Source organism: Eubalaena glacialis, chromosome 7 (assembly GCF_028564815.1).
Source record: "Eubalaena glacialis isolate mEubGla1 chromosome 7, mEubGla1.1.hap2.+ XY, whole genome shotgun sequence".
In the NCBI taxonomy this organism is placed as follows: domain Eukaryota; kingdom Metazoa; phylum Chordata; class Mammalia; order Artiodactyla; family Balaenidae; genus Eubalaena; species Eubalaena glacialis.
Window position 1 is genome coordinate 91,607,097 of NC_083722.1, and position 24,584 is coordinate 91,631,680.

The window sequence follows — 24,584 nt, forward strand, 5'->3', positions numbered from 1 at the left end:
TAATTGTACAGCTTGAGGTAAATGACCTAAACTTTCTAAAACTATTCAGCTCTCAGATGAAGATATTATCACCTTCTCACAAGGCTACTTTGAGAATTATTGTAGCACCTGTATATAGCACCTGTAAACTGAATCTGTAACTTTTTAAGGAAAGCATATACATTTATGCCATATGATTTTATAATGAAACAAATTATTCGTCAATATAGAGCTAGAAATAAAAATAAATGAAAATTTAACCCAGTGACATGTAATCATAAAGCTTTTAAAATAGAAAACTGCCATCCAAGTCAAAAACAGAGAACATGTACGACATGTTCCCACACTATGATACTAAAACTCATTTTCAGTATTTATGCTTAATTTTGTTTTAAGCCTTAGTCTTTTAGGAGGGGGAAAAAAGCATTTTAAGAGGCATTAATATAAAAATATAGTCATTCCATTTCATTACCTTATTATGTTAGAGAAAATTAAATCAGTAGATACTTATTGTGGCTAAAGTATTAATTCAAGTACCATAAAATTTTCGTATTAGTAAATCTGCTACATATTTAAAAATTATTTCTACCTTACTACAGAACTACTTACTATCCTTAATATACTTTAAAAAATTTCAGTGAGAAAAATAGACAATATATGATTTTATTAATAAATAGTGTGAAAGCATCAGTGATAACTGTTTAAACATTAAATTCTTTTAAACATCCATGTCTTGGCTTTAATGTTGGGCATACTGGCCTCTATGGCACTGCAAGTAAACACACGAAAATACTTCCCATCTCCATGCACAGGTATTCAGCTATAACACCATTTACAAATTATTACGGACAAGATAACTTTTGCAATAATATTCATTTGGACAGCCACAATTAAGTGAATATTAGATCAAGCAAGAAGTAGGCTATGTTCAATATGCTCTAGACGTCAGGTTGTAGTACTTAATGTTATTTAAAACTTAATTTTCTTATTTTTTAAAAGGGACATTTTTTGTATATGTGGGCGCTCAAATGAAAACTGAAGAATGCATTCTTTGACCATAACAAAATTCATATACAAGAGGGTGTTTGCCTCCTCCTCTAAAAGAAGCAATATATTTGCTCATAATCTCTCTCTCCAGGCACCATTTTCCATATTACTAATGAAAATGCTGACAAGCACCAACCCCGAAATTCTGTCTTCAAGGGAAAGTTATAAAGTTAAAAAACAGTGGCTCATTATATAAAAAAAAGTCAAATTCCAGCAACACTAATGCTAAAAATGACATCTATTAAATTTCTTAGCATCCATGAAGTATATTTTCATGAGTTTTCTATTATGTGCAGATTTCCTTTCCTTAAGAAGTAAAATGAAGTTTGAACAGTACAGTCTGTGGTGTAGTGACATCAGCAACTGCCAGTTCTTGCCCATCAACGAGTCCCAATTCTAAAAGAAAAAAAGTACAATTAACCCAAGCAAAAAAACTCAACAAAATAGATAATACACACATATACAAACTATAAAGAATCATGGGCTAGATAAACATCAAAATCCAGTTCTCTTTATTTAATCAAGGTAGTATTATATTTGATTTCCTAGAGATTTTTTAATATTCTACTAAAAGAGCAATAAACGCTATTAATGTTGCTAAAGATATAAGTAGGATGGTAGCACCATTTAAAAGCATTAAGAGCAAATCTAGAAGAAGCATTTATTTTACTGGAAAAAAAAAGAAGAAATTGATTAGTATTAGTAAATATACTCATTTAAAATACCTTTCAATGTCTTGGAGAGATTTGGCCTTGTTCGTTCTTCAATAGAGGTTACTGACTAGAAAACAATAATGTAAAGCACATTAAGTGAAATTAAACTTTTAATATAATTTTGTGGAAAAAAATAAAAACTGAACACTGATCACCTGTAAGTAAAGTGTTCTATTTTTTCCCTCTAATGTGGCTGTGATAGCTGGAGATTTCATCTGCCTAAATTATAAGAAAAAAAAATCAAAGATCACTTTTTGAAAAACAATCCTAGTTTTTAAAGTCACAAAAATTCTTCTACAACATAACAAAAGTCTTGAACACTTACAGAGAAGCACTATTGGTTAGATAATCCAAAACCTCCTGCAGTTTAGCTGATGGAGAAAACTGAATGTTTTGAGGAAGCTGGCTACAAGCTGGGCAGTTTTCCTAGACATAAAATAAAACACAAATCACAGTGGCACATGTACCACTAACAGTCTCTTTATAATGATGAAATGAAAATCAAGTTGTTTTATAATCATGCATATTCCCTATGAACAAATTTTTATGTTTTAAAACCTGCTTTTCCTAAAGGGCCATTTTTCCTAAATTATTTTGCCATACAGTATTTATTTCAGGATACAGTATTACAAAAGATATATCAGTAAGTAGGGTTCTGGAAGTTAGAAAATACTTAGAAAGGGTGTGGGCAATTTCATTCACATTTCCAGCCAGTAATTAATATTTAAAAATCAGGGACTTCCCTGGTGGCGCAGTGGTTAAGAATCCGCCTGCCAATGCAGGGGACACGGTTTTGAGCCCTGGTCCGGGAAGTCCCACATGCCATGGAACAACTAAGCCCGTACACCACAACTACTGAGCGTGCGCTCTAGAGCCTGCAAGCCACAACTACTGAGCCCACATGGCACAACTACTGAAGCCCGGGCGCCTAGAACCTGTGCTCTGCAACAAGAGAAGCCGGCGCAATGAGAGGCCCATGCACCGCAACGAAGAGCAAGCGGGCTTGTGGCAACTAGAGAAGGCCCGCGCACAGCAGTGAAGACCCAACACAGCCAAAAATAAATAAATTTTTTAAAATAATAAATTAATTAATTAATTAATTAAAAATAAAAATATGCATGATCAAAAAAGTTTTCATTAGTATACTATTACTAACCTTTCTCTCTGCTTCAAATGTGTATGTGTACAGTCCATCTACATCATTGAATACCAAGTAATTATTAAGGGGAATATATGCACTGTAATGAAAAAATGTTCATTCTTATGTAATTGAGCCAGATCAAAACACAGATTTACAAATATATTAAAAATGAAACCCATTACCTTGTGGCTATTTTAAAAACCTCAGTGGCACACACAGCTAAAGCGGAGAGAAAATAAAGGTGCTTTAACTCAATGAAAATTAGACATTTAAAATTAGAAGTTTTTAAAAAAGTCAGTTATAAATCAGTACAGATAAATTTACAAGGTTATTGATTACAAAATAAGTAGATAGAAAAATACATATATAAACACTCTTATTTTTAAAAACTGAGAAAGTAACATTTTATATTTGTTTTGTATACTCCAAATGACAGAGTACCACCTCATGTTTTTCTCCCTCTTCTTCAGATTACTGTGCAGCCTGTTATACTGATTAAAAAGAAACGGCACTAAAATGTCCCCTTACTACAGAGCACTTTATCTATGATATAATGTAAGAAAAAATATATACAGGGTCCAATAGCTTGTTTTGTGGTTTTTGGGGCAGCTTGATTATACCACCATCCACCCAAGAAGATAATCAAATTCCCAGAACACCAGTTTTCTGAGATCAAGTAGCTGCAGAAATATCAATTTAGGTATTGAATCAAAACCTGAAGGAAAAAAAACAAAATTAAGTAGTGGCCATTTTTCCTCACCTGCAATGGCTGCATTTGTGGAAGCTACTGCAGGAATGATTCGTTTTACTACCCCTGAAAAAATATACTGATTAAAATATGGTCATTTCTTTTAAAAAGTAGGTATCTTAAATTAGACAATATGATGATTTAATATCATTTTCCATAAGTTGATTTTTCAGGCTTTCAGGTCAGAAAATAGACTTAAGCTTAACTGAAACAACCTTCTTTCACATTCACATTATTTTCTATCATGTTCAGAATCTTCAGCAAGTTACAGTAGGAAAGAATAGTAAATTCTTCACACTGTTTCATATAAAGATGAGACAATAATATATTAATAACTGCTAAAAATTAGAGTGTTTATTTTGTTCCAGGAACAGTATGAAGAGTAAATAAAATATTATGGAATTTTCATAACATCATGTTAGTCTTATCACTCTGATTTTAAAGATAAGGAAAATGAGGTTGAGAGAAATTAACAACATCCACAGCTATACACCTCATAAGTGATAGGGGTGGTATATGAACCCAGCTCTGCCCTAAAGTGCAAAATCTTAACCGATACAGTATACTATACTATACTCAGTAAGCTTTGAGTAAAATAAAGTAGGAGAATAACAGTTACCTAATTTTTCCTCATCTAATAGTTTTAGCTGTTCTATTCACAAAAATTTAAAACAAACAGAAAAACTGTGCCTAATCATTTTGTTTCACTCTACAATATGGACTACACAAAATATTAAACGTAGTTCTCTATTTCTACCCCACATTTTTCATATCAGTATCCACAAATTAGGAATGAACAAAGCCCCACCTCAAACCATTTTTTTTAAGTACAAAATAAACATTCTGTAACTATATTTGTACTGTTCAATTTAGAAAACAAAAATTCAGAGAAAAGTAGCCATATTATCTTAGAGCATGAGAGAGCCCTGAAAGATGTGTTCCCAAGACTTCAGGTGTAGGCAGGTTTTAAAAACTTCAAAAAAAGGGAAATATCTAAGAAGGCGTGAAAGGAAGGCAGTTAAGTTTGGAAAGCTGTTTTAAAAAGTTAATTCTGAAAGGAGAAATAGGGAGGAGCTAACCTCATGATTACTGGAACCTCTCCAGTGAACCACATAGAGCAGGACGTACTGGAAGGAGGAACAGGTAGTCACAAACAGGGAGGAGTTGAAGAGACACTGTCCAATAAAAGCAATGTGAAAATGATAAAGATACGCCCCTGTCCCCCACCCCTTTTCAAAAAATCTGGACTTCACTTCCAATTTGGCTTCTGTACTCCTTGTCAAGGCCCTCCATCCTCAGGCTGAGAAGCACACACCAAACCTTGCTAAAAGGTATGGAAGGATAAATGAGACTACATATTGAAATGAGTTTATATAGTTCCTGATCAGGACAAAGAGAATTCATTTTTTAATTCAAATAATTAGCAAATAAATGTGCACTATACGCCAGACACTGTTCTAGGTGTTGAACAGAGGAGCAGTAAAAAAAAATTATCTGCTCTTACAGTGATGGAGGAGTCCATTAGACTGGATTGTCAGGGAAGACCTCCTTGGGGAGGCGATAATGTGAGCTGAAATCTAAACCATGAGAAAGACCCAGCCATGCAATGACCTGGGGAAAGAGCAATTCTGTAGAGTAAACACCAAGGGCAAAGGCCCCCAGAACAGGGATGAATCAGAGTGTAAGTATGAAATATTCTTTGCATAGAAAAACAAGGCTACCATTAGTTCTGAGCAATTATGAAAAGGTAAAATAGTGAATGGCTTAGAAGTCATTTTCAGTTGAATGATCAGGAAATGGTGCAGTTCATACCTGAGGGATAAGCAGCCAACCCTGAGGGGAATCCAAGGAAGAGCATTCCAGGTGTTAGGATCAGCAGTATTAAAGCTCTAAGGTGGGATCATGCTTGGGATCAAAGCAGGTCAGAAGAGGGGAACAAGGAGTGTGTAAGAGCAACAAGGAGTGTATAAGAATGGAATTTTCAAATGACAAACCAGAACATTAGTAAACATAAGGAAATAATCACAGGAGAGAAATGGCAGATTTTCACAAAGACAAAGCTCTTTCTGGTGAACTTGACGATCTTGGACAAAATTCTAGGAAGGGTGAACTGAGAGTATCTACATTAGGAAACACGGATCACTAAAACTGAGCATTATGATTGTTCACTGAGACAAGTCACAAGACTATGTCATTTAGTTACTGTGACTAGCTTTGCAACCCAAGGAAATGTGGAGGATAGGCTTCTGGAGAGCACCTGGAAAGGTCTTTCATGACATCCTTGTGAACAAGACAAAGAAACATGAGGTACTCAAGAAGCTATGATCAACAGAAGGAGATAAATCTAAAAGGGCCTGACCAGAAGTATGATTCAGATGTCTGTTCTCAGCTAGCTTAGTCTTGTTAAAATTTTTAATTAATTATTTGGAAAAGAGATAAAGGATATGATTATCAAAACAACAAGTGATATGAAGCTAGAAAGAATACACAAGTTGGCAGGCATAAAAGAATATACATATATAAAGAGAAAAGCCGGTTGAATTTAAGAATAAACTTATAAGGACCTATACTTGAGTATAAAAGAAAAAACTACCACCCCCCCATAACTGCCAAATCTGTAATAGGGAGATGTGGCTTAGCAATTGTGTATGTGGAGAAAACTTCCAGATTTTAGCAGGCAGTAACCTGAAAGAATCAAAAGTAGAGCATCAATGTAAACAACAATAAAAACTGAAAAAGTCTGCCCTCCTGTAAGACTACATCAATGATCAGAAGTTTATCATACGACCCATCTTAGAGCACTGCATTCTCACCTGGATAGTTAAGAGAAGTATGGATAACTAAAATATGGTTAGAAAAAAACATGATGGGAACTTGAGTCATGCAACATGTCAAAGGGTTAAAGGAACTAGGAAGGTTGATGGGAGTTATAACGATTTGGAGGGTTCAATACTTTAAGGGCTATTACTTAAAAGAGAATTAAATGTATATACGGCATACTCTGGGACAATACTCAGACCACACTAAAGATGGAGATTGCTGCTCAACGTACAGAAGAATTGTCTTAACAATACTGTCCAAATGTGAAATAGACTGCCCCAGGAAGGGACAAATTGCTCTTCAGCAAAAGATGAAGTGAATAAATGGTTCGACCTGGATGACTTAGGGCCTCTTCCAACCCTAAGTAAATAAGATTCAATGATTTTATTAAATTCCTTCTAGTTAAGAAGTAGTATGGATTCTAGTGAACTCAGTTCCCTCCTACCAAATTTGGGGCACCTTTACTGAATCCCAAATGGATAGTACTATCTGAAATCACATCAATTATTTCCCCCAAGGCATCCCACCTCCTGAAAAAGGGATCATCCTAAGATCATAATTCATGACAATTCACTAACTTACCTTGAGTGAGTCTATACGTAATACCCCTAATGTTATATTGTGATGCTCTCTCCAGGGATTTTTGGAAAATCCACTGAATATGATCAGGATCATCGCCGTCTAATGGAACCCCTTCTGTCAGAGGAGAAAAAAAGGAAGGGAAGACAGAAACATGTAAACATAAATCAACTTATTTTTAAGGTAATTATCCAAATAAATGATATAGACAAACATTTTATGTAATTCTGGATTATGAAATTAGGTTTATTACCTCCAAAAGGCTGCTCCTTAGGCCACTGCAATATCCTTACATATTCAATACAGTGTTCTGGTAGCCTGGGCATCGACGCAATGGTGCACATAGGAAAATTAACCTAAAACCACAGTTTCCCTTTTTTAGTGGATTTTAAACAAGAAATTACTTTAAAATGTAACTTCTAGTTATGATCTAGTTTGTAACACTTTCTTATAATTCATCTTAGCCTTCCACTTACAGAAACAAAACATTTTATACCATTAATAATGCTTCTGAAACTAACACAGAGGATCTGAGTCACTTCACTTAAGTTGATCTGCCTAAAAAAATAGGTTTGCCCTACATTTACAAAGTATATAAATTTAAGCTTTGTTAGAACATGGGAAGGAAAGGGCTGAATAAATTCTCAAATATGAGTACTCTATTATGTTTACCTAATATTCATATCTGAAGATATAAAATTAGCCAAAATAAAAACAAATTCACAGAGTTAAATCAATTCCAAGTAGATACTAATAAAGTTATTTATATTTATAAATCAAAATTCTAAATGCCCTTTAAAGTGGGTATTAGATTAAAGAGCTCCATCTTTAGAAATATCATTCTTATCCCTGGTATCTTTATCTCCCTGAAACAATACAGGCAAAAGAAAATAGATTACAGCTCTATCCCAACATATAACTTTGTAATTGATCTCTTGATCTCTACTCTCCAAATAAAAAAATAATACAAATGAATTACGAGAACAGTATCAAAATGATGATATTCAGTCTACAGCTTTCCTCAAATAGAGCAAAATGTCATATTTTATCATCTTTCTTCTTAGCATGATTTTTAAAATATGGTTACCCCTAATTAAAAATCCTAGGGCTTCCCTGGTGGCACAGTGGACCCCTAATTAAAAATCCTAGGGCTTCCCTGGTGGCACGGTGGTTAAGAATCCACCTGCCAATGCAGGGGACACGCGTTCGAGCCCTGGTCCGGGAAGATCCCACGTGCCGCAGAGCAACTAAGCCCGTGCGCCACAACTACCGAGCCTGCGCTCTAGAGCCCGCGAGCCACAACTACTGAGCCAGCTTGCCACAACTACTGAAGCCTGCACACCTAGAGCCCGTGCTCCGCAACAAGAGAAGCCACCACAATGAGAAGCCCGTGCACCGCAGTGAAGAGAGTAGCCCCCACTCGGGACAACTAGAGAAAGCCCGCGTGCAGCAACAAAGACCCAATGCAGCCAAAAATAAATAAATTTAAAAAAGAATCCTAAATATTGACTAGTCTTAATAATTCAACCCTTATTCTACCCCAAGACACTATGAAACAGATGTGGGTGCTTTTGTGATTACCTGTGGTGGGTACAGTTCCAGTGTGCATTCAACACAAGCAGTCATTCCAGGCAGAATCACCCGGGCATTTCCTTTAAAACCTTCTGTCCCCCCATCTATCAAAGGGACAATGGAGCTTGGATCTAATACACCATCTTCATAATTTAGAAGAGATATCTAGGAAAATTATTTGAAGGGCTTATAAGGAGAGGGGGATAAGAATTCAAAAAAAGGGAAATACTATCTAGTAATTCTGTAAGTCAATCACATTACTGAGTAATAATATAACAAACCAAGGGATTACATTAGTAGCAGTTTACATCTTCACCTGAAAATTAATGACTGGCGATAAACAGTGAACTACACCTATTACTGAAAATTGAATAAACTCTGATTTTTCAAAAATATGACACAAAAGTCTCATTTTTAGTACGTTAAGAGCAGCGGGAAGAACTTCAGGGAACTGTAAAAACACTAAGTCTTTACCAGCATGCCATTTATCCATCTTCTGGCTATGACAGAATCCAGTCCGCATACAATTATATGAAATTCTACGAGAAAAAAAATGCAAGTTAAGTTTTTTAAAATGCTGCTACACAAAATAATTCACAATTTCTAAGAAACATATAAAAAACCACTTTTCATTATAAAACAAACACACACAGCTTCTAGTCCTTGACTAATCCTTACTCAAGAGAGCATATAAAAATGCACCTAATGGTGCCAACTAAGAATTAAAACGGTGCCATTCTCTATTCAGTCAACAACATTCCTGAAAAGCCAACACCAAGAAATGAAAGCAAATAAAGAAATAGCCTTCAAATAGCTAGCAATCTTCAAACAAATAGCAACTAAAAAATAATAAGAATTTAGTGAGAATTTAATTTCAAGTGGAAAACTTACGTCGATAGAAAGTGTCGTTAAAATCCTGAATCTTGTTGAAATGTCTGAACATAAGTAAAGGAACTTAAGCTGCTAAATTTTTAACTTGTAAAATGAATTCAACAATTCCATAAGGATCAAATTATAAATGTATATTTAAAATAAGACATAAGTCATCAATGTTCAAAGCAGTGGAATTCAAGGAATCTGACAAAATGAACACAATCCCACCCCATGAAAAACCTTTTTTCTAAACACTACTCTCCAGTAACCACATAGAGTAGTTTCTCTCTTCTCCAAACCTCCATATCATTATAACTGTGTCTCTGTTATACGTTCTACTCTGCTTCAGTTCTTATATAAAACCATAAGCCCTGGGAAAACAGAATGTGTACCTTCAACCACCAGCACCAAGTAGAGAGGCAATAAACATTTGTTTAGTGAAGGGAACAGGCACACTATAGTTCCCATTTAGAAAGGGGACTTTAGAAGTTAATTTACTGCACAAATTAACACACTGAATACCTTAAATTTATACAGTGTTGTATGTCAGATATAGTCAATTTAAAAAAAAGTTACTGCAAAGCTAATTTTTAGAAAACATGTTTCCAATTGCTTTTTCAGGTGCTAATGATTTGTTATTGGTTTTTTCCCCTTGGAGGGGGGGAAAAAGATGAATTTTCTTCCTCTCTCATTTAATTCAGTTTTCCAAGACTCTCTTTTTACCCAACCCACACCATATTTGCAGTCTTCCCCAGCCTGGAGGGTGCCAAGGGAACCCCATTCAAAATTGGCTGTGGGTGTGAATCATAGTAGTTAACATTTGAACAGCATATGTATGCCAAAAAAAATTCTTTTTAATTTTTCTAATGAAGCAAATTTGTTTAGTAACATATAAATTACACTCCCCTAAAACAAATCATGCATTACATATTTTAGAAAGCAAAATGGAGAAAAGAGGGACAATACATGTTTGCCCTAGATTTTTTTATTCTGGCCTACAAATAAAGTTATAAAAAATACATTCAATTCTAGCCCTCACCCACTCAGACCTCTATTCCTTTTGAATGCCAGGCAAACAAGAGGCATAAGCTGCAGCTAGAAAAGGTCAAAAGAGAACCAGAGCAAACACTGGAAGAACAAAAACAGGAGACGCAGGAGCCAGACCAAGAAATCCCACCTCCTGGATTTCCACAAAATACCCAGTTTCCCAGATCTTAATAATGGGGGTAGACAAAGAGTGTGCACACTTTTTTTTTCCCCCCTCTTTCTCCCTATAAGGACCTGAATTTGCAGTTTTAAATTTTATTTTTGCAAAGATAGTACACAGGTGTCCCCTATTTCTTTCACCTGGTTTCCCCCAACAGTTACATCGTATATAACTATAGTACAATATCAAAACGACAAATGTGACACAGGTACAATGTGTGTGTAAAGTTCTGTCATTTAAACACATGTAGATTTGTGTAACCACCACAATTAAGATAAACAACTATACCATCACCAAAAATATCTCCCTCCTGCTACCCCTTTATAGTCACACCTATCCCTTCCACCATGCCTAATCCCTGGCAATCACTAATTTGTTCTCCATCTCTATAATTTTGTCATTTGAAGAAGGCTATAAAAATGCAATCATACAATATATGACCTTTTAAGATTGGCACTTTGCATTCAGCATAATGCTCTTGATATCCAACCAAGTTGTATTTCATTAGTTAGTTCTTTTTTACTGCTCGGTATTATTGTACTGAGTACAATAATTGTATATTGTATATACGGTATTAACTGTACCACAGTTTAACAATTCACCTATTGATGGATGTTTGGGTTGTTACCAGTTTTTGGCTACTGCAAATGTAGCTGCTATGAACATCTGAGAACAAGTTTTTATGTAGACCTAGTACTCATTTCTCTAGGGTAAATGCCCAGGAATGAAAGTGTTGAGTCGTATGTAAAGTACATATTCAAATTTTTAAGAAATAGCCAAACTGTTTTCCAGATGGCTATAGCATTTTATATTTCCCACCAGCAATGTACAAGTAATCCAGTTTTTCTGTATCTTTGCCAGCATGTTATTAGTTTTTATTTCAGCTACCCTAATAGGTGTGTAGTAATATCTCATTGTGATCATAATTTGGATTTCTTATAGCTAGTGATACTGAACATCTTTCATGTGCTTTTTGTTATCTTCTTTAGCAAAATATCTCTTCATATTTTTTGTCCATTTTCTATTTGCACTGTTAATTTTTTACTTTTGAGTTACGAAAGTTCTTTATATATTCTGGATGAGTCCTTTGCCAGATAACTACTTCCTAAGTATTTCCCAGTGTGTAGCTTATCTGTTCATCCTCTTAACAAGATCCTTCACAGAGTAAAAGTTCGTAATTTTGATGACGTTCAATTTACCATTTTTTTTCTTTTATGGATCATGTTTTAATGTGGTCTAAGGACTCTTCATCAAGCCCTACGTCCCAAAGATTTTTCTCCTATGTTATCTTCCAAAGTTCTGCAGTTTTACATTTTATACTTAAACTTATGATCCATTTTGAGTTTATTTTTGTAATTTTGATGTTTGAGATTCATTTTTTTGCCACCAGAATTTAGTGAAGAGATTATCCTTCCTCCAGTGAATTGTTTTTGCACCTTTGTCGAGTATAAATCGGCCATATTAGCACATGGCTATTTCTGGTTTCTCTATTCTGTTCTGCTGATCTGTGTCTATCTCTCTGGCAATACTACAGTCTTGATTATTGTAGTTATATAATAACTCTTGAAATTGGCTAGTGATTCCTCCAACTTTATTCTTTCTCAGTATTATCTTAGGTGTTCCTTAGCCTTTCTCTATGAACTTTAGAACAATCCCGTCTGGAGAAAAAAAAAATTGCAGGAATTTTGATAGAAATTATGTCAAACTTGTATACAAATTTGGGGAGAAGTGACATCTTTAGTATGCTGAAGCATCCAATTCCTGAACATGGAGTATCTTTCCATTATTTAGATCTCCTTTGATTTCCTTCATTAGCATTTTGCAGTATTCAGCATACAAGACCCATACTTACTTTGTTAAGTTTACACCTAAGTATTTCTCCTTTTTTTGAGTGGTTGTAAATGGCACTGTATTTTAAATTTCACTTTCCATGTGTTCACTGCTAGTATAGAGAAATACAATTGATTTTTGTATACTGTGGTATTTCCAACATAACAAATCCCATTTCCTAAATTTCTATAAAATACTAAAAGTTCCCTGGATCTAAAGGTATGGGAATCAACAAAGTGTGAACAGTCCTTTTTTAAAACATATTTCTTATAAAAATATATTTACTCTGACACACCTATTTAACTAATAATATACTGACTCTTTACTTTGCCTGCTATGGTAAGGTGACACAAAGATTAATGGGGGGCTTCCTTGGTGGTGCAGTGGTTAAGAATCCGCCTGCCGATGCAGGGGACACAGGTTCGAGCCCTGGTCCGGGAAGATCCCACATGCTGCGGAGCAGCTGGGCCCATGTGCCACAACCGCCGAGCCTGTGCTCTAGAGCCTGTGAGCCACAACTGCTGAGCCCGTATGCCACAACTACTGAAGCCCGCGAGCCTAGAGCCCGTGCTCCGCAATGGGAGAGGCCACCGCAATGAGAAGGCTGCGCACCACGGCGAGGAGTGGCCCCCGCTCACCACAACTAGAGAAAGCCCGCGCGCAGCAACGAAGACCCAATGCGGCCAAAAATAAATAATAAAATAAAATAAATAAATTTATTAAAAAAAAAGATTAATGGGATCCAGCCTACAAACTCAGAGTCTAGTAGAGGAGATATGCAACTGAAACTGAAATTAAGGGCAATAAGGCAAAATAAATGATGGCACTGGCTACATTTATAAAATTTATATAACCTTAAAAAGAAAAGATTGGTAGGACATTAAATTAAGTGTTACCAGCAGATATCACAGTAATAAGCTTACTGCTGCTGCTTATTTTCCTTTTGCTTATCTGTATTCTCTACGTTAAATATCTCTTGTATAATGATAATAATAATAATAAAAAGCTTCAAAAAGTTAAGTATTAAGTAACTTATTTGTCAAAAGGATACGGAACTACATTGCAATTAGGAACTCTGTCATTTAGAAATTCTGCAGCAACTTCAGCCTTAGGTCTTCCAACATCTTTAGGCCTACAGGAAAAATTATATTTAAATTATCATTCACGATATAAATCTAGATTATCTACATAATCTACTTTCACACATAAAAATATCCACGGTGAGTTTATTTGGAGGCTATTTAGAGGAATATTTTTACCTAAGTATTTCTGATGAAAAATTAGTCATTCAACACTAAATGTCAACCCTTGTTGATATTCCAAATTAAGTATTTACAAGTATTGACAAGTCTAAGTATTTAAGTAAAAATATAAACAGTGCTTTTTTTTTAAGATAAAGCATAATAACAGCATGTTTCCTAGCCACTTCTCACTACTGTGTTTCCCAATGTAAAAAATTATCCCAGATCCAGAGATTTCCAAGTATTTGCCCTGAACCCCAGAACTTCAAGGTGTTACTATGCAGGTCTTGGCTGAAATAAATTCGAGGGGTCCTAGGGATGCAAGAACGTTCATTTATCCCCTTCTTCCCATGTGTGCTGATTAAGTAGTAACTTTTGTGTCCCATAAGAAGCCATAACCATGTTTTTGAAGGAATAATTCCAAAGGCATTATCTAAAATTGCAAATGTTACCAATATTTTCAAGAAGGTAAAAATTAAAAGACCTCAAAAGGTCACTCCTAGATAATAACCATAGCTACAGACAGGAAAGGACAGGAATTCTCTCTTCTAACCTCAGTACAAATGGTATTTTCTTTCCTAATATTTCCTCATTCTCCTCACAGAAACAAACCACTCCCTCATGTATACATAACAAGTTCTTCATTACTACTTTTTCACAACATATTTTTGGTTATATACATAGGTCTATCATACTAGACTATGAACAACTGGAAGAAAGTTACCATATTCTTACCTCTTTGTACTCCTTCCTACTAAGCACAGAGTAAACACTTTAAAAATAAATGAATATTAAAAAATCAATGTGCCTAATAGAAATCGTATTTTATTTAAAATTGGAATTTAAAAAAAATGCTTTAACAGGTCAGTTTTCTCCTCTCTAATAAAGCAGTATGCTTTTTTGACTCAAAACTTCTGATAAGAGTTTTATTCTGACTTTGTCCTAACTTGCAATAGAAGAGGCTCTAGCATAAGTCAAGCAACTTGATTTCAGTACTGCATTCAACTACTCTGGAAAGAGCTGTTTAGGTATGTAAAGATGATAAAATAGAGTTTCAAGAATCTTTTAGGTTGTGCATTCTATGTGCTTTCATAATAGATCCCAAATAAAAGAACTCCTAGATGGTTTCTGTGGGAACTGCTACTTTATCATTCCAGAATTAGGGGATTAGATTGCTCTACCTAAAAACTGCACTTTGAGCAAAATGGCCTTTTATATACATCATCCTTGCAGGACACTGTGGCCTAATTACCTAACCTGGAAAACAAGTACCTACCCTGGGGTTTGCTCTGAGATTAAAAGAGGTAATATAGATAAAGAGCTTAGAAAGTACTTAATATATCCTAAGCACTCCACAAATGTTAACTGTCATTATGATCTTCAATCATTATTTCAGCCCGAAATTAAAGGGCATGGCCTATTATCAATAACCAATCAATTTGGTGGTGTCTTTTTCTTTCCTTTTTTTTTTTTGAATTTTATTTTTTTTTTTATACAGCAGGTTCTTATTAGTTATCCATTTTATACATATTAGTGTATATATGTCAATCCCAATCTCCCAATCAGTGGTGTCTTTTTTAGAGCAGTCATACACTAAAAATTTGTCAGACTGGAAAGGGTCCACAAACTTTTTCTATCAAGAGAAGAGAAATTTCGAGGTTTAAAAAAATAAACAAACAAACAAAAACCTTAAAAGTTAAATGTAGGGTTCACACTACAATTACAATACTTTATTAACTTGACTTAGTTTAACCCATCCTTCAATCTCTTTAAGATTTTCCACAAACTTAATTTTATCTTTTCTGCTAACCTAACCTCATCCTGCATACCTAGGACTATTTGAGTGCTTTCTGTCAGTACTCTATAAGCACCAGAGAGAGAGAAAAAAGTCCTTATCTCTCCGTATCTATAATTCTTTGATTAACAAATAGATACATTTATCTAAGCCATTCAAGCCCCTAAATACTACATACTAAAATTTATTAATGAACTTTTCCTCATATCTGCATATAAGGCCTACTTCCAGTTTTTAAAGTCACTTCAAACAAGCTGCTCTTAGATTGCCTTCTGTATGTCATGTATGCCTAAGGTAATTATCCCTCTTTGTTCCATTTCACTTGCTCCTGGGTTTTCTCTCCTTAACTCACCATCTTCTTTCACCTTCTATAAAAAGTTCAAACTCTGTCACGACTTCATTGCCCCAGAGTCACCACTCAAATCTTGGCTCATAAGTCCCCACCAATATATCTCACGAGGGCCTAATATATAGTTATGGTTCTCTTATGAAATCAACAGAAGAAAAAGAGCTGCATTCATTGTCTTCAGGGCACAATCACCCCAAAATCACATACACCTTTTGTAGATTTCTTTAAAAACAACAAAAACATATATTTGCTTACAAAACTGCTTTCACCAGAATGCCCAAAATTTTGCTGCAAAATTTTACCTAAGATGGGGGTGTATTTATTTTCTTAATAAAATTAGTGCTATCCTCTCAGTGGTTTTTAAAATTATTAAACTGCAGTGTACTCAAGTTCAAATGATTATCACAATTTTAAAATAAGATATTAAAACTTACCTAAATAAAAATTGCCTATTTAGATTGGAAACATCTATAGTGTCCATGTCTATAACATGAATCTGCCTAAAACCAGACAAGCCCTGTGGGAATAAAAAAAATCCAATTAAGCAGAAGTTTCCTCACATCTGAAATTTTAAAATTTCTTTTCAATGGTCTTAAATCCACAAATTCTCAATAATAAATTCTGCACAATCGTTTTCAATGGTTAAAGAGTCTTACAAGATATATAAAATTCAGGGTTCTTGTAAAGGTCAAAAAAGTATAACTACTCAGTTTTAAATAGTCCATATCCAAAAGAGAATAACTGAAAATTTCTATAGTTGTTTCATAATCCCATAAACACGTTTGTAAAGTTTGTTGCTTTCCTGCTGCTGCTGCTAGATATTTTAATTTTACTAGTCTTACTACTTAACTGTATTTGCTATTCTTTTTCAGAATATTGTTGAAAGTAATTCCTACAAGCTTTGTCTTAGTTTACGTAAGCATGCCGCCATTCAGAAATAACTATAAGATTATATTATAAACACACACACACATAAGTATATACACTGCACATGTAAAAGAAATATCTTAAAAGTAGAGTCAAGAGCAAGCAATCAAACAGCTAGAGAAAAGCAACAAACTCTTGTGTTTCCATGATAATGCCACATATTTTAACAGTACAACCACTGTTCAAATTTACCAGCAGAAGCAAAAGATTAAAAAAAAAATAGATCTCAAAAATCAATTATGCTTTTCTGGTCTTGGTCAGTTTACTTATGTAATCAAATTGAATCACTTGGCAATAATTTCCCCATTTTTCTGCCCCTCTTCATAGCAAGAAACTCTCAAAAGAGTTGTCCATACTTTCTTTCTCAAAGTCCTCTCTTGCACTTGCTGTAAACAAGCTTTCACTCCCATCACTCCACCGAAAACCACACTTGTCAGGTCATCAGTGACCTCCACGTTGCCACCTCCAATGACCAGCTCTCAGACTCTCTGACATGACCCATCTCAAGTGTTTGGCAGGGTATGGATCAATTCCCTTCCTGAAAACACGTTCTTCACCTGGCCACCCCACTCATGAGAATGTGAACACTTTTTAAAAATTGGTTTCCCATTCACCACACTCATGAGTTTTACTCCTAATTTACTGGCCAGAATTTGGAGTGCCCTTGTGCTTATTAGTTCTGGTGATTTCAGACAATCTCGTAAGATAAAGCATCATCTAACAGGTATCTCAAACTTTACAGTTTCCAAAACCAAAGCCAATCATTCTTGCTCACCAGAACCAGCAAATCTGTTTTTGCCCAGCCCCCCTCACTTCAGTGAGTGTCAACTCCATCCTTCCAGTTGCTCAGGGCAAAAACCTTATCACGTCATCCTTGACTCCTCCCCTTCTCTTACGTCCCACACCAATCCATCAGCAAATCCTGCTGACTCCATCTTCAAAACACATCCATAACCCGGCCACCTCTCACCACCTGCAGTACTACCATCCTGTTCCAAGTCCCTCTCACCTCTTGCCTAGATGACTGCACCTTCTAACCAGCCTCTCAGCTTCCTTCTCTGTTCTCAACACATCAGCCACAGTGATCCACGTTAAAGTCAGATCGAGTCAACTCATCTGCTTAAATCTCTCCAATGACTTCCTGACTCAGAGTAAAAGGCAAACTTCTTACAGTAGCACCTCAAGCCTTTTGGGATACTCACTCCAAGCCCCTCCCATTATCTCTGATATCCTCCCAGAAAATGCCCCTCCTTCCTCACTTCTGCTTCAGCTATAATGACCTCCTTGCCCTCCTGGAACATAAACAGTTATGCTCCCACTTCACAGCTTTTGCACCTGACATTCCCTCTGCCTAGAATGTTCTTGCTCACTTTTTGCTCAAATAGAACCTTTTTGTGAACCCTTTCCCTTCCCGCCAGGCTATATATTGATATCTTCCATCCTTCCTTTCTCCATAGCATTTATTACCATCCGACATACTACATAGTTTACTTGTCTTTTCCCTTCCATTAAAGCAAAAGCCCCACAAATACAAACACCTGTCTTGTTCGATGCTGTAACTTTAGCATCTAAAACAGTACCTGGTATACAGAGAAAGAGGCTGAATAAATATTTGCTCAATCAATAATATTAATGTCATATCCTTTTTTTTAGAATGAGACTTTGGGGGCTTACAATCAATTGAAAAAACATGTATGTATATCTCTTTTGTACTTACGTGTGAAACAAGCAAAGTAACAAGTGGTAAAACTGAAAACACTTAGTTTTCTTCTTTTTTTGAGTAAGAGGTTATTACAATGCAATAAATAACAAGGCCACTCCTAAAGTTGCTGAATGACTACTCCTCAGATCTAATCTCCAATTACTTTACATTTAAAACTGGTATCTATCACATTTGCAAATAACAGCTTTGGAAAAAGTTAACTATTTAGGGGATTTGTGCATACAAAACCACTGCCCATCCTCCATAAATCCTTTGGTTCTCATACTGCAAGGGTATTTATGTCTGATAAGGTACTGTCATTTTGGCACCCTATCACAGAGCATATCATACATGCTGCTGTTTATTTTGTGAGAGACTTGTCTTCCCAATGATATTTCAAATTAAGGACACAGATCATGATGGCTTACAATGCCCACAGAACCCAGCATAGCTGACTACCATGAAGCGTATTAAGTTTTTGCAGTCTCCCTCGGAGTGATGTTAGTGTTTCCCAGCAAAATTAATGTGGCTGTTTATATTTAAACTTTGGTCCCAAGGCTGACTTTTTAGGTCCTTCATCTGGCTGTTACCTGCTTCATTTTCTAAGAAGCCTACTCTAGCATTTCCACTTTCCCACATACTAATCATAAGGCTGGCATACAACAGCTGCACATCAATTCTTCCCTTATCCATTTTTGCTAAATAAACTGATAGTCTTGTAAAGAGCTACTACTATAGTTATCAGAAGTCAATGAAACGGACTTCCCTGGTGGCGCAGTGGTTAAGAATCCCCCTGCATTGGCAGGGTGATTGACAGGGGTTCAAGCTCTGGTCCGGGAAGATCTCACATGCCGCACAGCAACTAAGCCCGTGTGCCACAACTACTGAGCCTGCGCTCTAGAGCCCGCGAGCCACAACTACTGAGCCCGTGCACCACAGCTAGTGAATCCCGCACGCCTAGAGCCCGTGCTGCGCAACAAGAGAAGCCACTGCTATGAGAAACCCGCACACCGCAACGAAGAGTAGCCCCCGCTCGCCTCAACTAGAGAAAGCCTGCGCACAGTAACGGAGACCCAATGCTGCCAAAAATAAATATAAATTAATAAAAAAAAGTCAGTGAAACTAATTAAGTCACAAAGTATGTATTTCCAACCAGTATATAGAAACAGCTTCACTAGATAGTACCCTCTCTTAAGGTAACAGTCATTTAAAACAGATTGACCAAAAAAAAGAAAAAGGTTTAGCTCCCCCAAATTTTATGGGTATACTACCATATGTTCTTAAAAAAATTACTGTATGATTAGATCATGTAATGACTTAACGGTTCAGTGAAACACCTGACTAAGAACTGATGGCCTGGATTAGATTCCAGGCACATCACCATAATCCAGAAAAAACTTGTCATTTAACATCCCTGAACCTGTGTCTCCCTCTATATAAAATGAGACAGTGTCCTATCCACCTAAGTGGGTTATTTTGAGGGACAAAAGAGATAATAAATTCTTTGAAATTACATGTTAAATACGAGTTACCAGTTTCGTTATTTACTTCACTGAATTAATGAGCTCTGTGCAAGAGGAAGCACAAAGATTTGTTGGATAAAAAGCAGAGAAGAAAAGAGAAGTAAGAATTTCTATTAACGACTTTATAGCCGAGGACTTTAGGGCTTAAAAAGTTAAGTTACATCATCATTTTAATTACTATCTGGAATTTGACCTGCTAAACTTATCTAACAAAGGCTCAGGAGAAACGGTTAACAATCATAACAAAGAAATGACAGAAAAGGAAAAAGGTTGAATTATCATAAAGAAAAAAATTCATATTATATATTAATATTACCAGATTTTTCAGGAGCTCACATCCTAAGCCGCCAGCTCCAATGACTAGAACTTTACACGTATCTAACAAAAACTGGAGAGACTGTAAAGAACGAAAAGGCATATTAAAATCTAGTTGATAAAAACCATAAGTACCATCAATAAAGCAACAAACCATAAAATAGCTTCTGAGGTTTCCATGAAAAATGCAACTGACGATAAAGAACAGCCTCTGCAGTTAATAAATTATATTAAACTTATGAACAAGGTAGAACCAGAAATTCTATAACCCTAACGATTCCAGAGCGTTCCAACTTTAATGTTTTTAAATTGACTTTTATTGTATGAAATTAAAAACGGTATTTCTAACAAGAAAAACTATGCCTAGTTAAGAGTTGTCTTTTTTTTTTTTTAACTTTGAAAGGGATGGAAAGCATCAAACTCAATTATTTATCTGACTTCTTAAAAATAGAAAAGTGTAAAAATTGTAAGAACTGAAGATCAAGCACTGCACAAGGTGTTTAGAGGTCTTTAAAAAAAAAAAGGCAAGAACAATAATAGCTGCTTTTGAATACAGTGGGTTAAACTTACAAAACATGAGATGACAGGAAGAAAAAACAGACAAAGCTCTTAGAATATTGCCTATCAGCAGAAACAACCACTGAACAGAAGTATCTTAAATTATTAGGCCAAAAAAAAAATATTCAGAAGCACAAGAAAATATGTTGGATTATCCAAAGAAATGGAGAATACTGTCAATTCTGTCCAAGATTCAAGGAAAGAAAAGTTATTCAGATAAGACAATGAGTCAAACCCAAGAGTCTGAACCTTAATTTTAGGAGCAGCACAATACTTCTATTTCAAAACATCTCTTCAACACAAAAGGACAAAAATTTACTGTAAAGGAATATTTCCTACCTTGTAATAAAAAACAAGTTGTTTCTAACTGAACATTTGCTTTAAGTCAGACACTACCAGTTCCAAATTCTATTCCTCTATTATACAGCAGTCACATACTTTTTATACTTTTTAACATGCAATTAATTATATTCAATTCTAAGCAAAGATGCTCATTTCAAATAAATTTCAAAATTTAAACAAGCACATCTATATTCCTGTGAAAATTAAATTTCTCATAGCAGGGCTAAAAAGGTGTGTCTCAAAAGTAATTTTAAACTGGAATTTTAAGTGAAGTATAACTTAGAATTTTAAATGAGGTTACGAAGTCATTTTACTCTTGAAAATTTTCAACATATTACATGAGAAATGTGAAAACAACCAAATATTAGTCATTCAAATAAAATCACTTGCAAATATTCCATTTAGTATTTCAAGATAACTTACACAATTTTATTAGTATTTTTATTATAAGAGTAAATTAAAAAGGAAGCATTTTATTGTTTTTGAAACATAAAACTATTAGAGGAGTTATTTAAAAATAAACGTTTCTCACTTCAGTGCTCGGTTCGAAATCAGGGTGTGTGAAGGGTCCAGATCGCTCGAGGAACTTCTTTACATGGTTCCAGCGACCTTCCCAGTCTCCAGTGTCCCCACACCCACCATCAACAGCCATTCTGCACAGAACACAGTAAATTCAGCTGCAAAGATCAGTATGAAAAAGCCACACCTACAACTATTACGGTTTCCCCAAATGAAAAGGTAACCACACCAGACCTGCTCAAATAAAAAGGGTAATATTCCATGTGGTTGTGCTTATGCTTTTAATGTCTTTTCTTGCTATTATACAGTTTATTTAAAGGTAAGAACTGCACATGTTTGAGGAAATAAGTCAGTCGACATGTTTCTGGGTTCCTAAAACAACCTAAGATCAAACTTGGGATACTGGTCAGTCGGTGAGAAATGGGCTTTCTAAACATTTGTAATTTACTAAAGATCACTGCAAACTGCCCAATCTGTTCTATGAACACACTTGGAACAGGAAATATAAGCTACAAGGAAAAACAAAATCCAAAAAAACCCTCCACTTCCAGAATCCTAATGCTTGACATCTAACACAATTCATGTGTTCTTTCCAAGTTTGAAAGGTGAGACTGAAAGATTATTTTTCATGAGAGGAACTTTCACACATTTTTCTCTGAGAGGTCCTAATTTTCAAAAAAGAATCTCTTAGGACTATGAAGTGGTTTCTGTTGCCACTCAACACATAGAATGTTTTAGGTTATAATTATGCCACAGATAGGCATTACCATCTAGAAATCTTTTCGAACATACAATTGAGTAACGAGGGACTCCTCTAACAAAATACATGTATTTTCTACTCATTCCAAGACTCATGTTTCGTTGTGATTATTTTTAATTTTCAAATTTCCTATGATCCCACAATTTCTACCTTCAAACATATTAGTATATCCAATTTTTACAAAAGGGACCAAGTATTGGCTAGCAATAAAGACCATAACTTTTGATGTCACAGCTGGATTTGGTTCCACAATTAATAGCATTGTGACCTTGAGCAGATTACTTAACAGTCATAAACCTCATCTGTAGCTTGTTTGTACCTATTTCTTAAGGTCAGAATGAGGATAAAGAGATAATGCACATAGAGGCCTTAGTACAATACTTGGTATATAGTAAATATTCAAATTGTGGCTGTCATTTTAAAGTGGAAAGGAAATGAAAGGTGATAAGAAATGTGAAACTAAACTTGTTCCAAGTCCTCTTGCAATTGAAATTCAACTTTCTGAGGGAGATACCTAAAGACTCTAAGGCCCTGCTACTGGGAATTGGCCCAGAAATTAATACTAACTCACCACGCCCACTGCAAGAGTACTTTCTTCCCCTCCCAGGAAAGGAGGAAGAAAAAATATGTGGTGTTGCCCAGGGTGGAAAACACTTCGTTTAAACCTGTCTCACCTGCACAAAACTAAGCATCTGATATGAAACAGGGTGTGTAATTAACGGAGAAAATAAGCTCTTTGGAGTCAACACTCTCCTTTAAGAGCCAATGATTTTGCACAAATGACTGAAGTGCTTAGTACAATACCTGACATAAAGTTCTCATAAAAAGTTTGCAATTAATACTATTGTCTCAGTGTTTACGAAAGACCCAAAACGGCCTAGTGTCCGTTTCATATGTTTTAGTAAGATTCCCTTCTCACAAGGTCACGGCTCTGACAACTTGGGATGGAGGAAGAGGGGGGCGCAAGGGTCCTTCCGCAAGCCCTTTAGGTCAAGCACCCCGGCGGGCCGGCGCGGGATCTGTGCGCGCTACTCGGGCCCGGCGCCCGCCCGAAACAGAGACCAGGAGGGCCCGCCGGGCCCCTGGGGCTGCGGGCGGGGGTCGGGGGATGAGGCGGCGCAGCCTGCGCTCCGGGTGCCCCCCTCCCAGCCCCCCGGGCCCGCTGCGGCTGGTCCCCTAGGCCTGGGGTGGGGGGAGGCGGGGGTCCCCGGAGAGGGCCCCGGCCTCCCGGCAGCACTAACTTCTCAGCCAGCAGCTCCTCTATTCTCCTTCTTTTCTTCTCCCTAAAAGAAAGAGAGAATAAAAGAAGGGTCAGCATCACGCTACACACTGGGCGCCGCGAGGGGATGAGGGGCGAGGGGACGGGGCGGAGGGTGGGGGGGACCCCGGGTGGAGGCGACGACCGCCCACCGCCGCGCTCTCTCACAACCCAGCCCGGCCCGGGGCGCCTGCAGAGCCCGGGTACTTACGGCTCCTCACCATCCGCCATATTGTTCTCCGCCTCTTCCCAGGCACCCCCACGGCGGGAGGAGCGAAGGGGCGGGGCGAGGCTGGGAGGGAGAAGGCGGGGCCGGAAAAGAGGGCGGGGGCCGGTGAAGGGGCGGGGACGACACAGAGGGGCGGGGAAGGAGGGGAGGAGGCGGGGCTGGTGGGGCTGCCTGTGCCAGGCTCCCGTGGCTTCAAAGACATCTTTGTAATTAAAATCTTGATTAAATACACTTAATTAGAGAAAACTAGTGTATAATGTTATGCTGTGTGAGAATACAGGCGTAATACATTATTTGTTTATACTACATTATTTGTTTATACAATTTATGTACATGCAAAGCATCTCATCACCTAAAGATAAATGGTGATAGAATTTTGGAATACTTTCTTCCAGAGTCAGAGATAGATAGGTAGATATGTAGGTAGATAGATAGGGGTGTGTGTGTGTGTGTGTGAGTGTGTGTGTGTGTGTGTGTGTGTGTGTGTGTGTGTCCCCACGCGCGCATGCGTGTGCTTGTTTGGATGGCTGGATACAGAAAAACAACCATGTTCAAAA

The 24,584-nt window shown here is 36.5% G+C and overlaps 1 protein-coding gene across 4 annotated transcripts; it reads right to left on the minus strand.

The window, feature by feature from the left end:
• Positions 1-628: 628 nt before the first annotated feature.
• Positions 629-24,077, minus strand: UBA3 (ubiquitin like modifier activating enzyme 3). Of its 4 annotated transcripts, none has more exons than XM_061195518.1 (18): positions 24,010-24,051; positions 23,782-23,823; positions 21,794-21,914; positions 20,363-20,443; positions 16,329-16,411; positions 13,561-13,641; positions 9,491-9,534; positions 9,074-9,138; positions 8,609-8,764; positions 7,281-7,383; positions 7,031-7,141; positions 3,641-3,694; positions 3,063-3,099; positions 2,896-2,977; positions 2,065-2,165; positions 1,895-1,958; positions 1,752-1,806; positions 629-1,422 (listed from the first exon to the last, which is right to left on the minus strand). In XM_061195518.1, the coding sequence occupies exons 1-18, from the start codon at positions 24,027-24,029 to the stop codon at positions 1,334-1,336; spliced, it is 1,389 nt and encodes a 462-aa protein (XP_061051501.1). In that variant the 5' UTR covers positions 24,030-24,051; the 3' UTR covers positions 629-1,333. The 4 variants fall into 4 exon arrangements, with proteins under 4 accessions (XP_061051501.1, XP_061051500.1, XP_061051504.1 ...); XM_061195517.1 differs by having other exon boundaries at positions 7,031-7,144; XM_061195521.1 differs by having other exon boundaries at positions 7,031-7,144; positions 24,020-24,038.
• Positions 24,078-24,584: the final 507 nt, after the last annotated feature.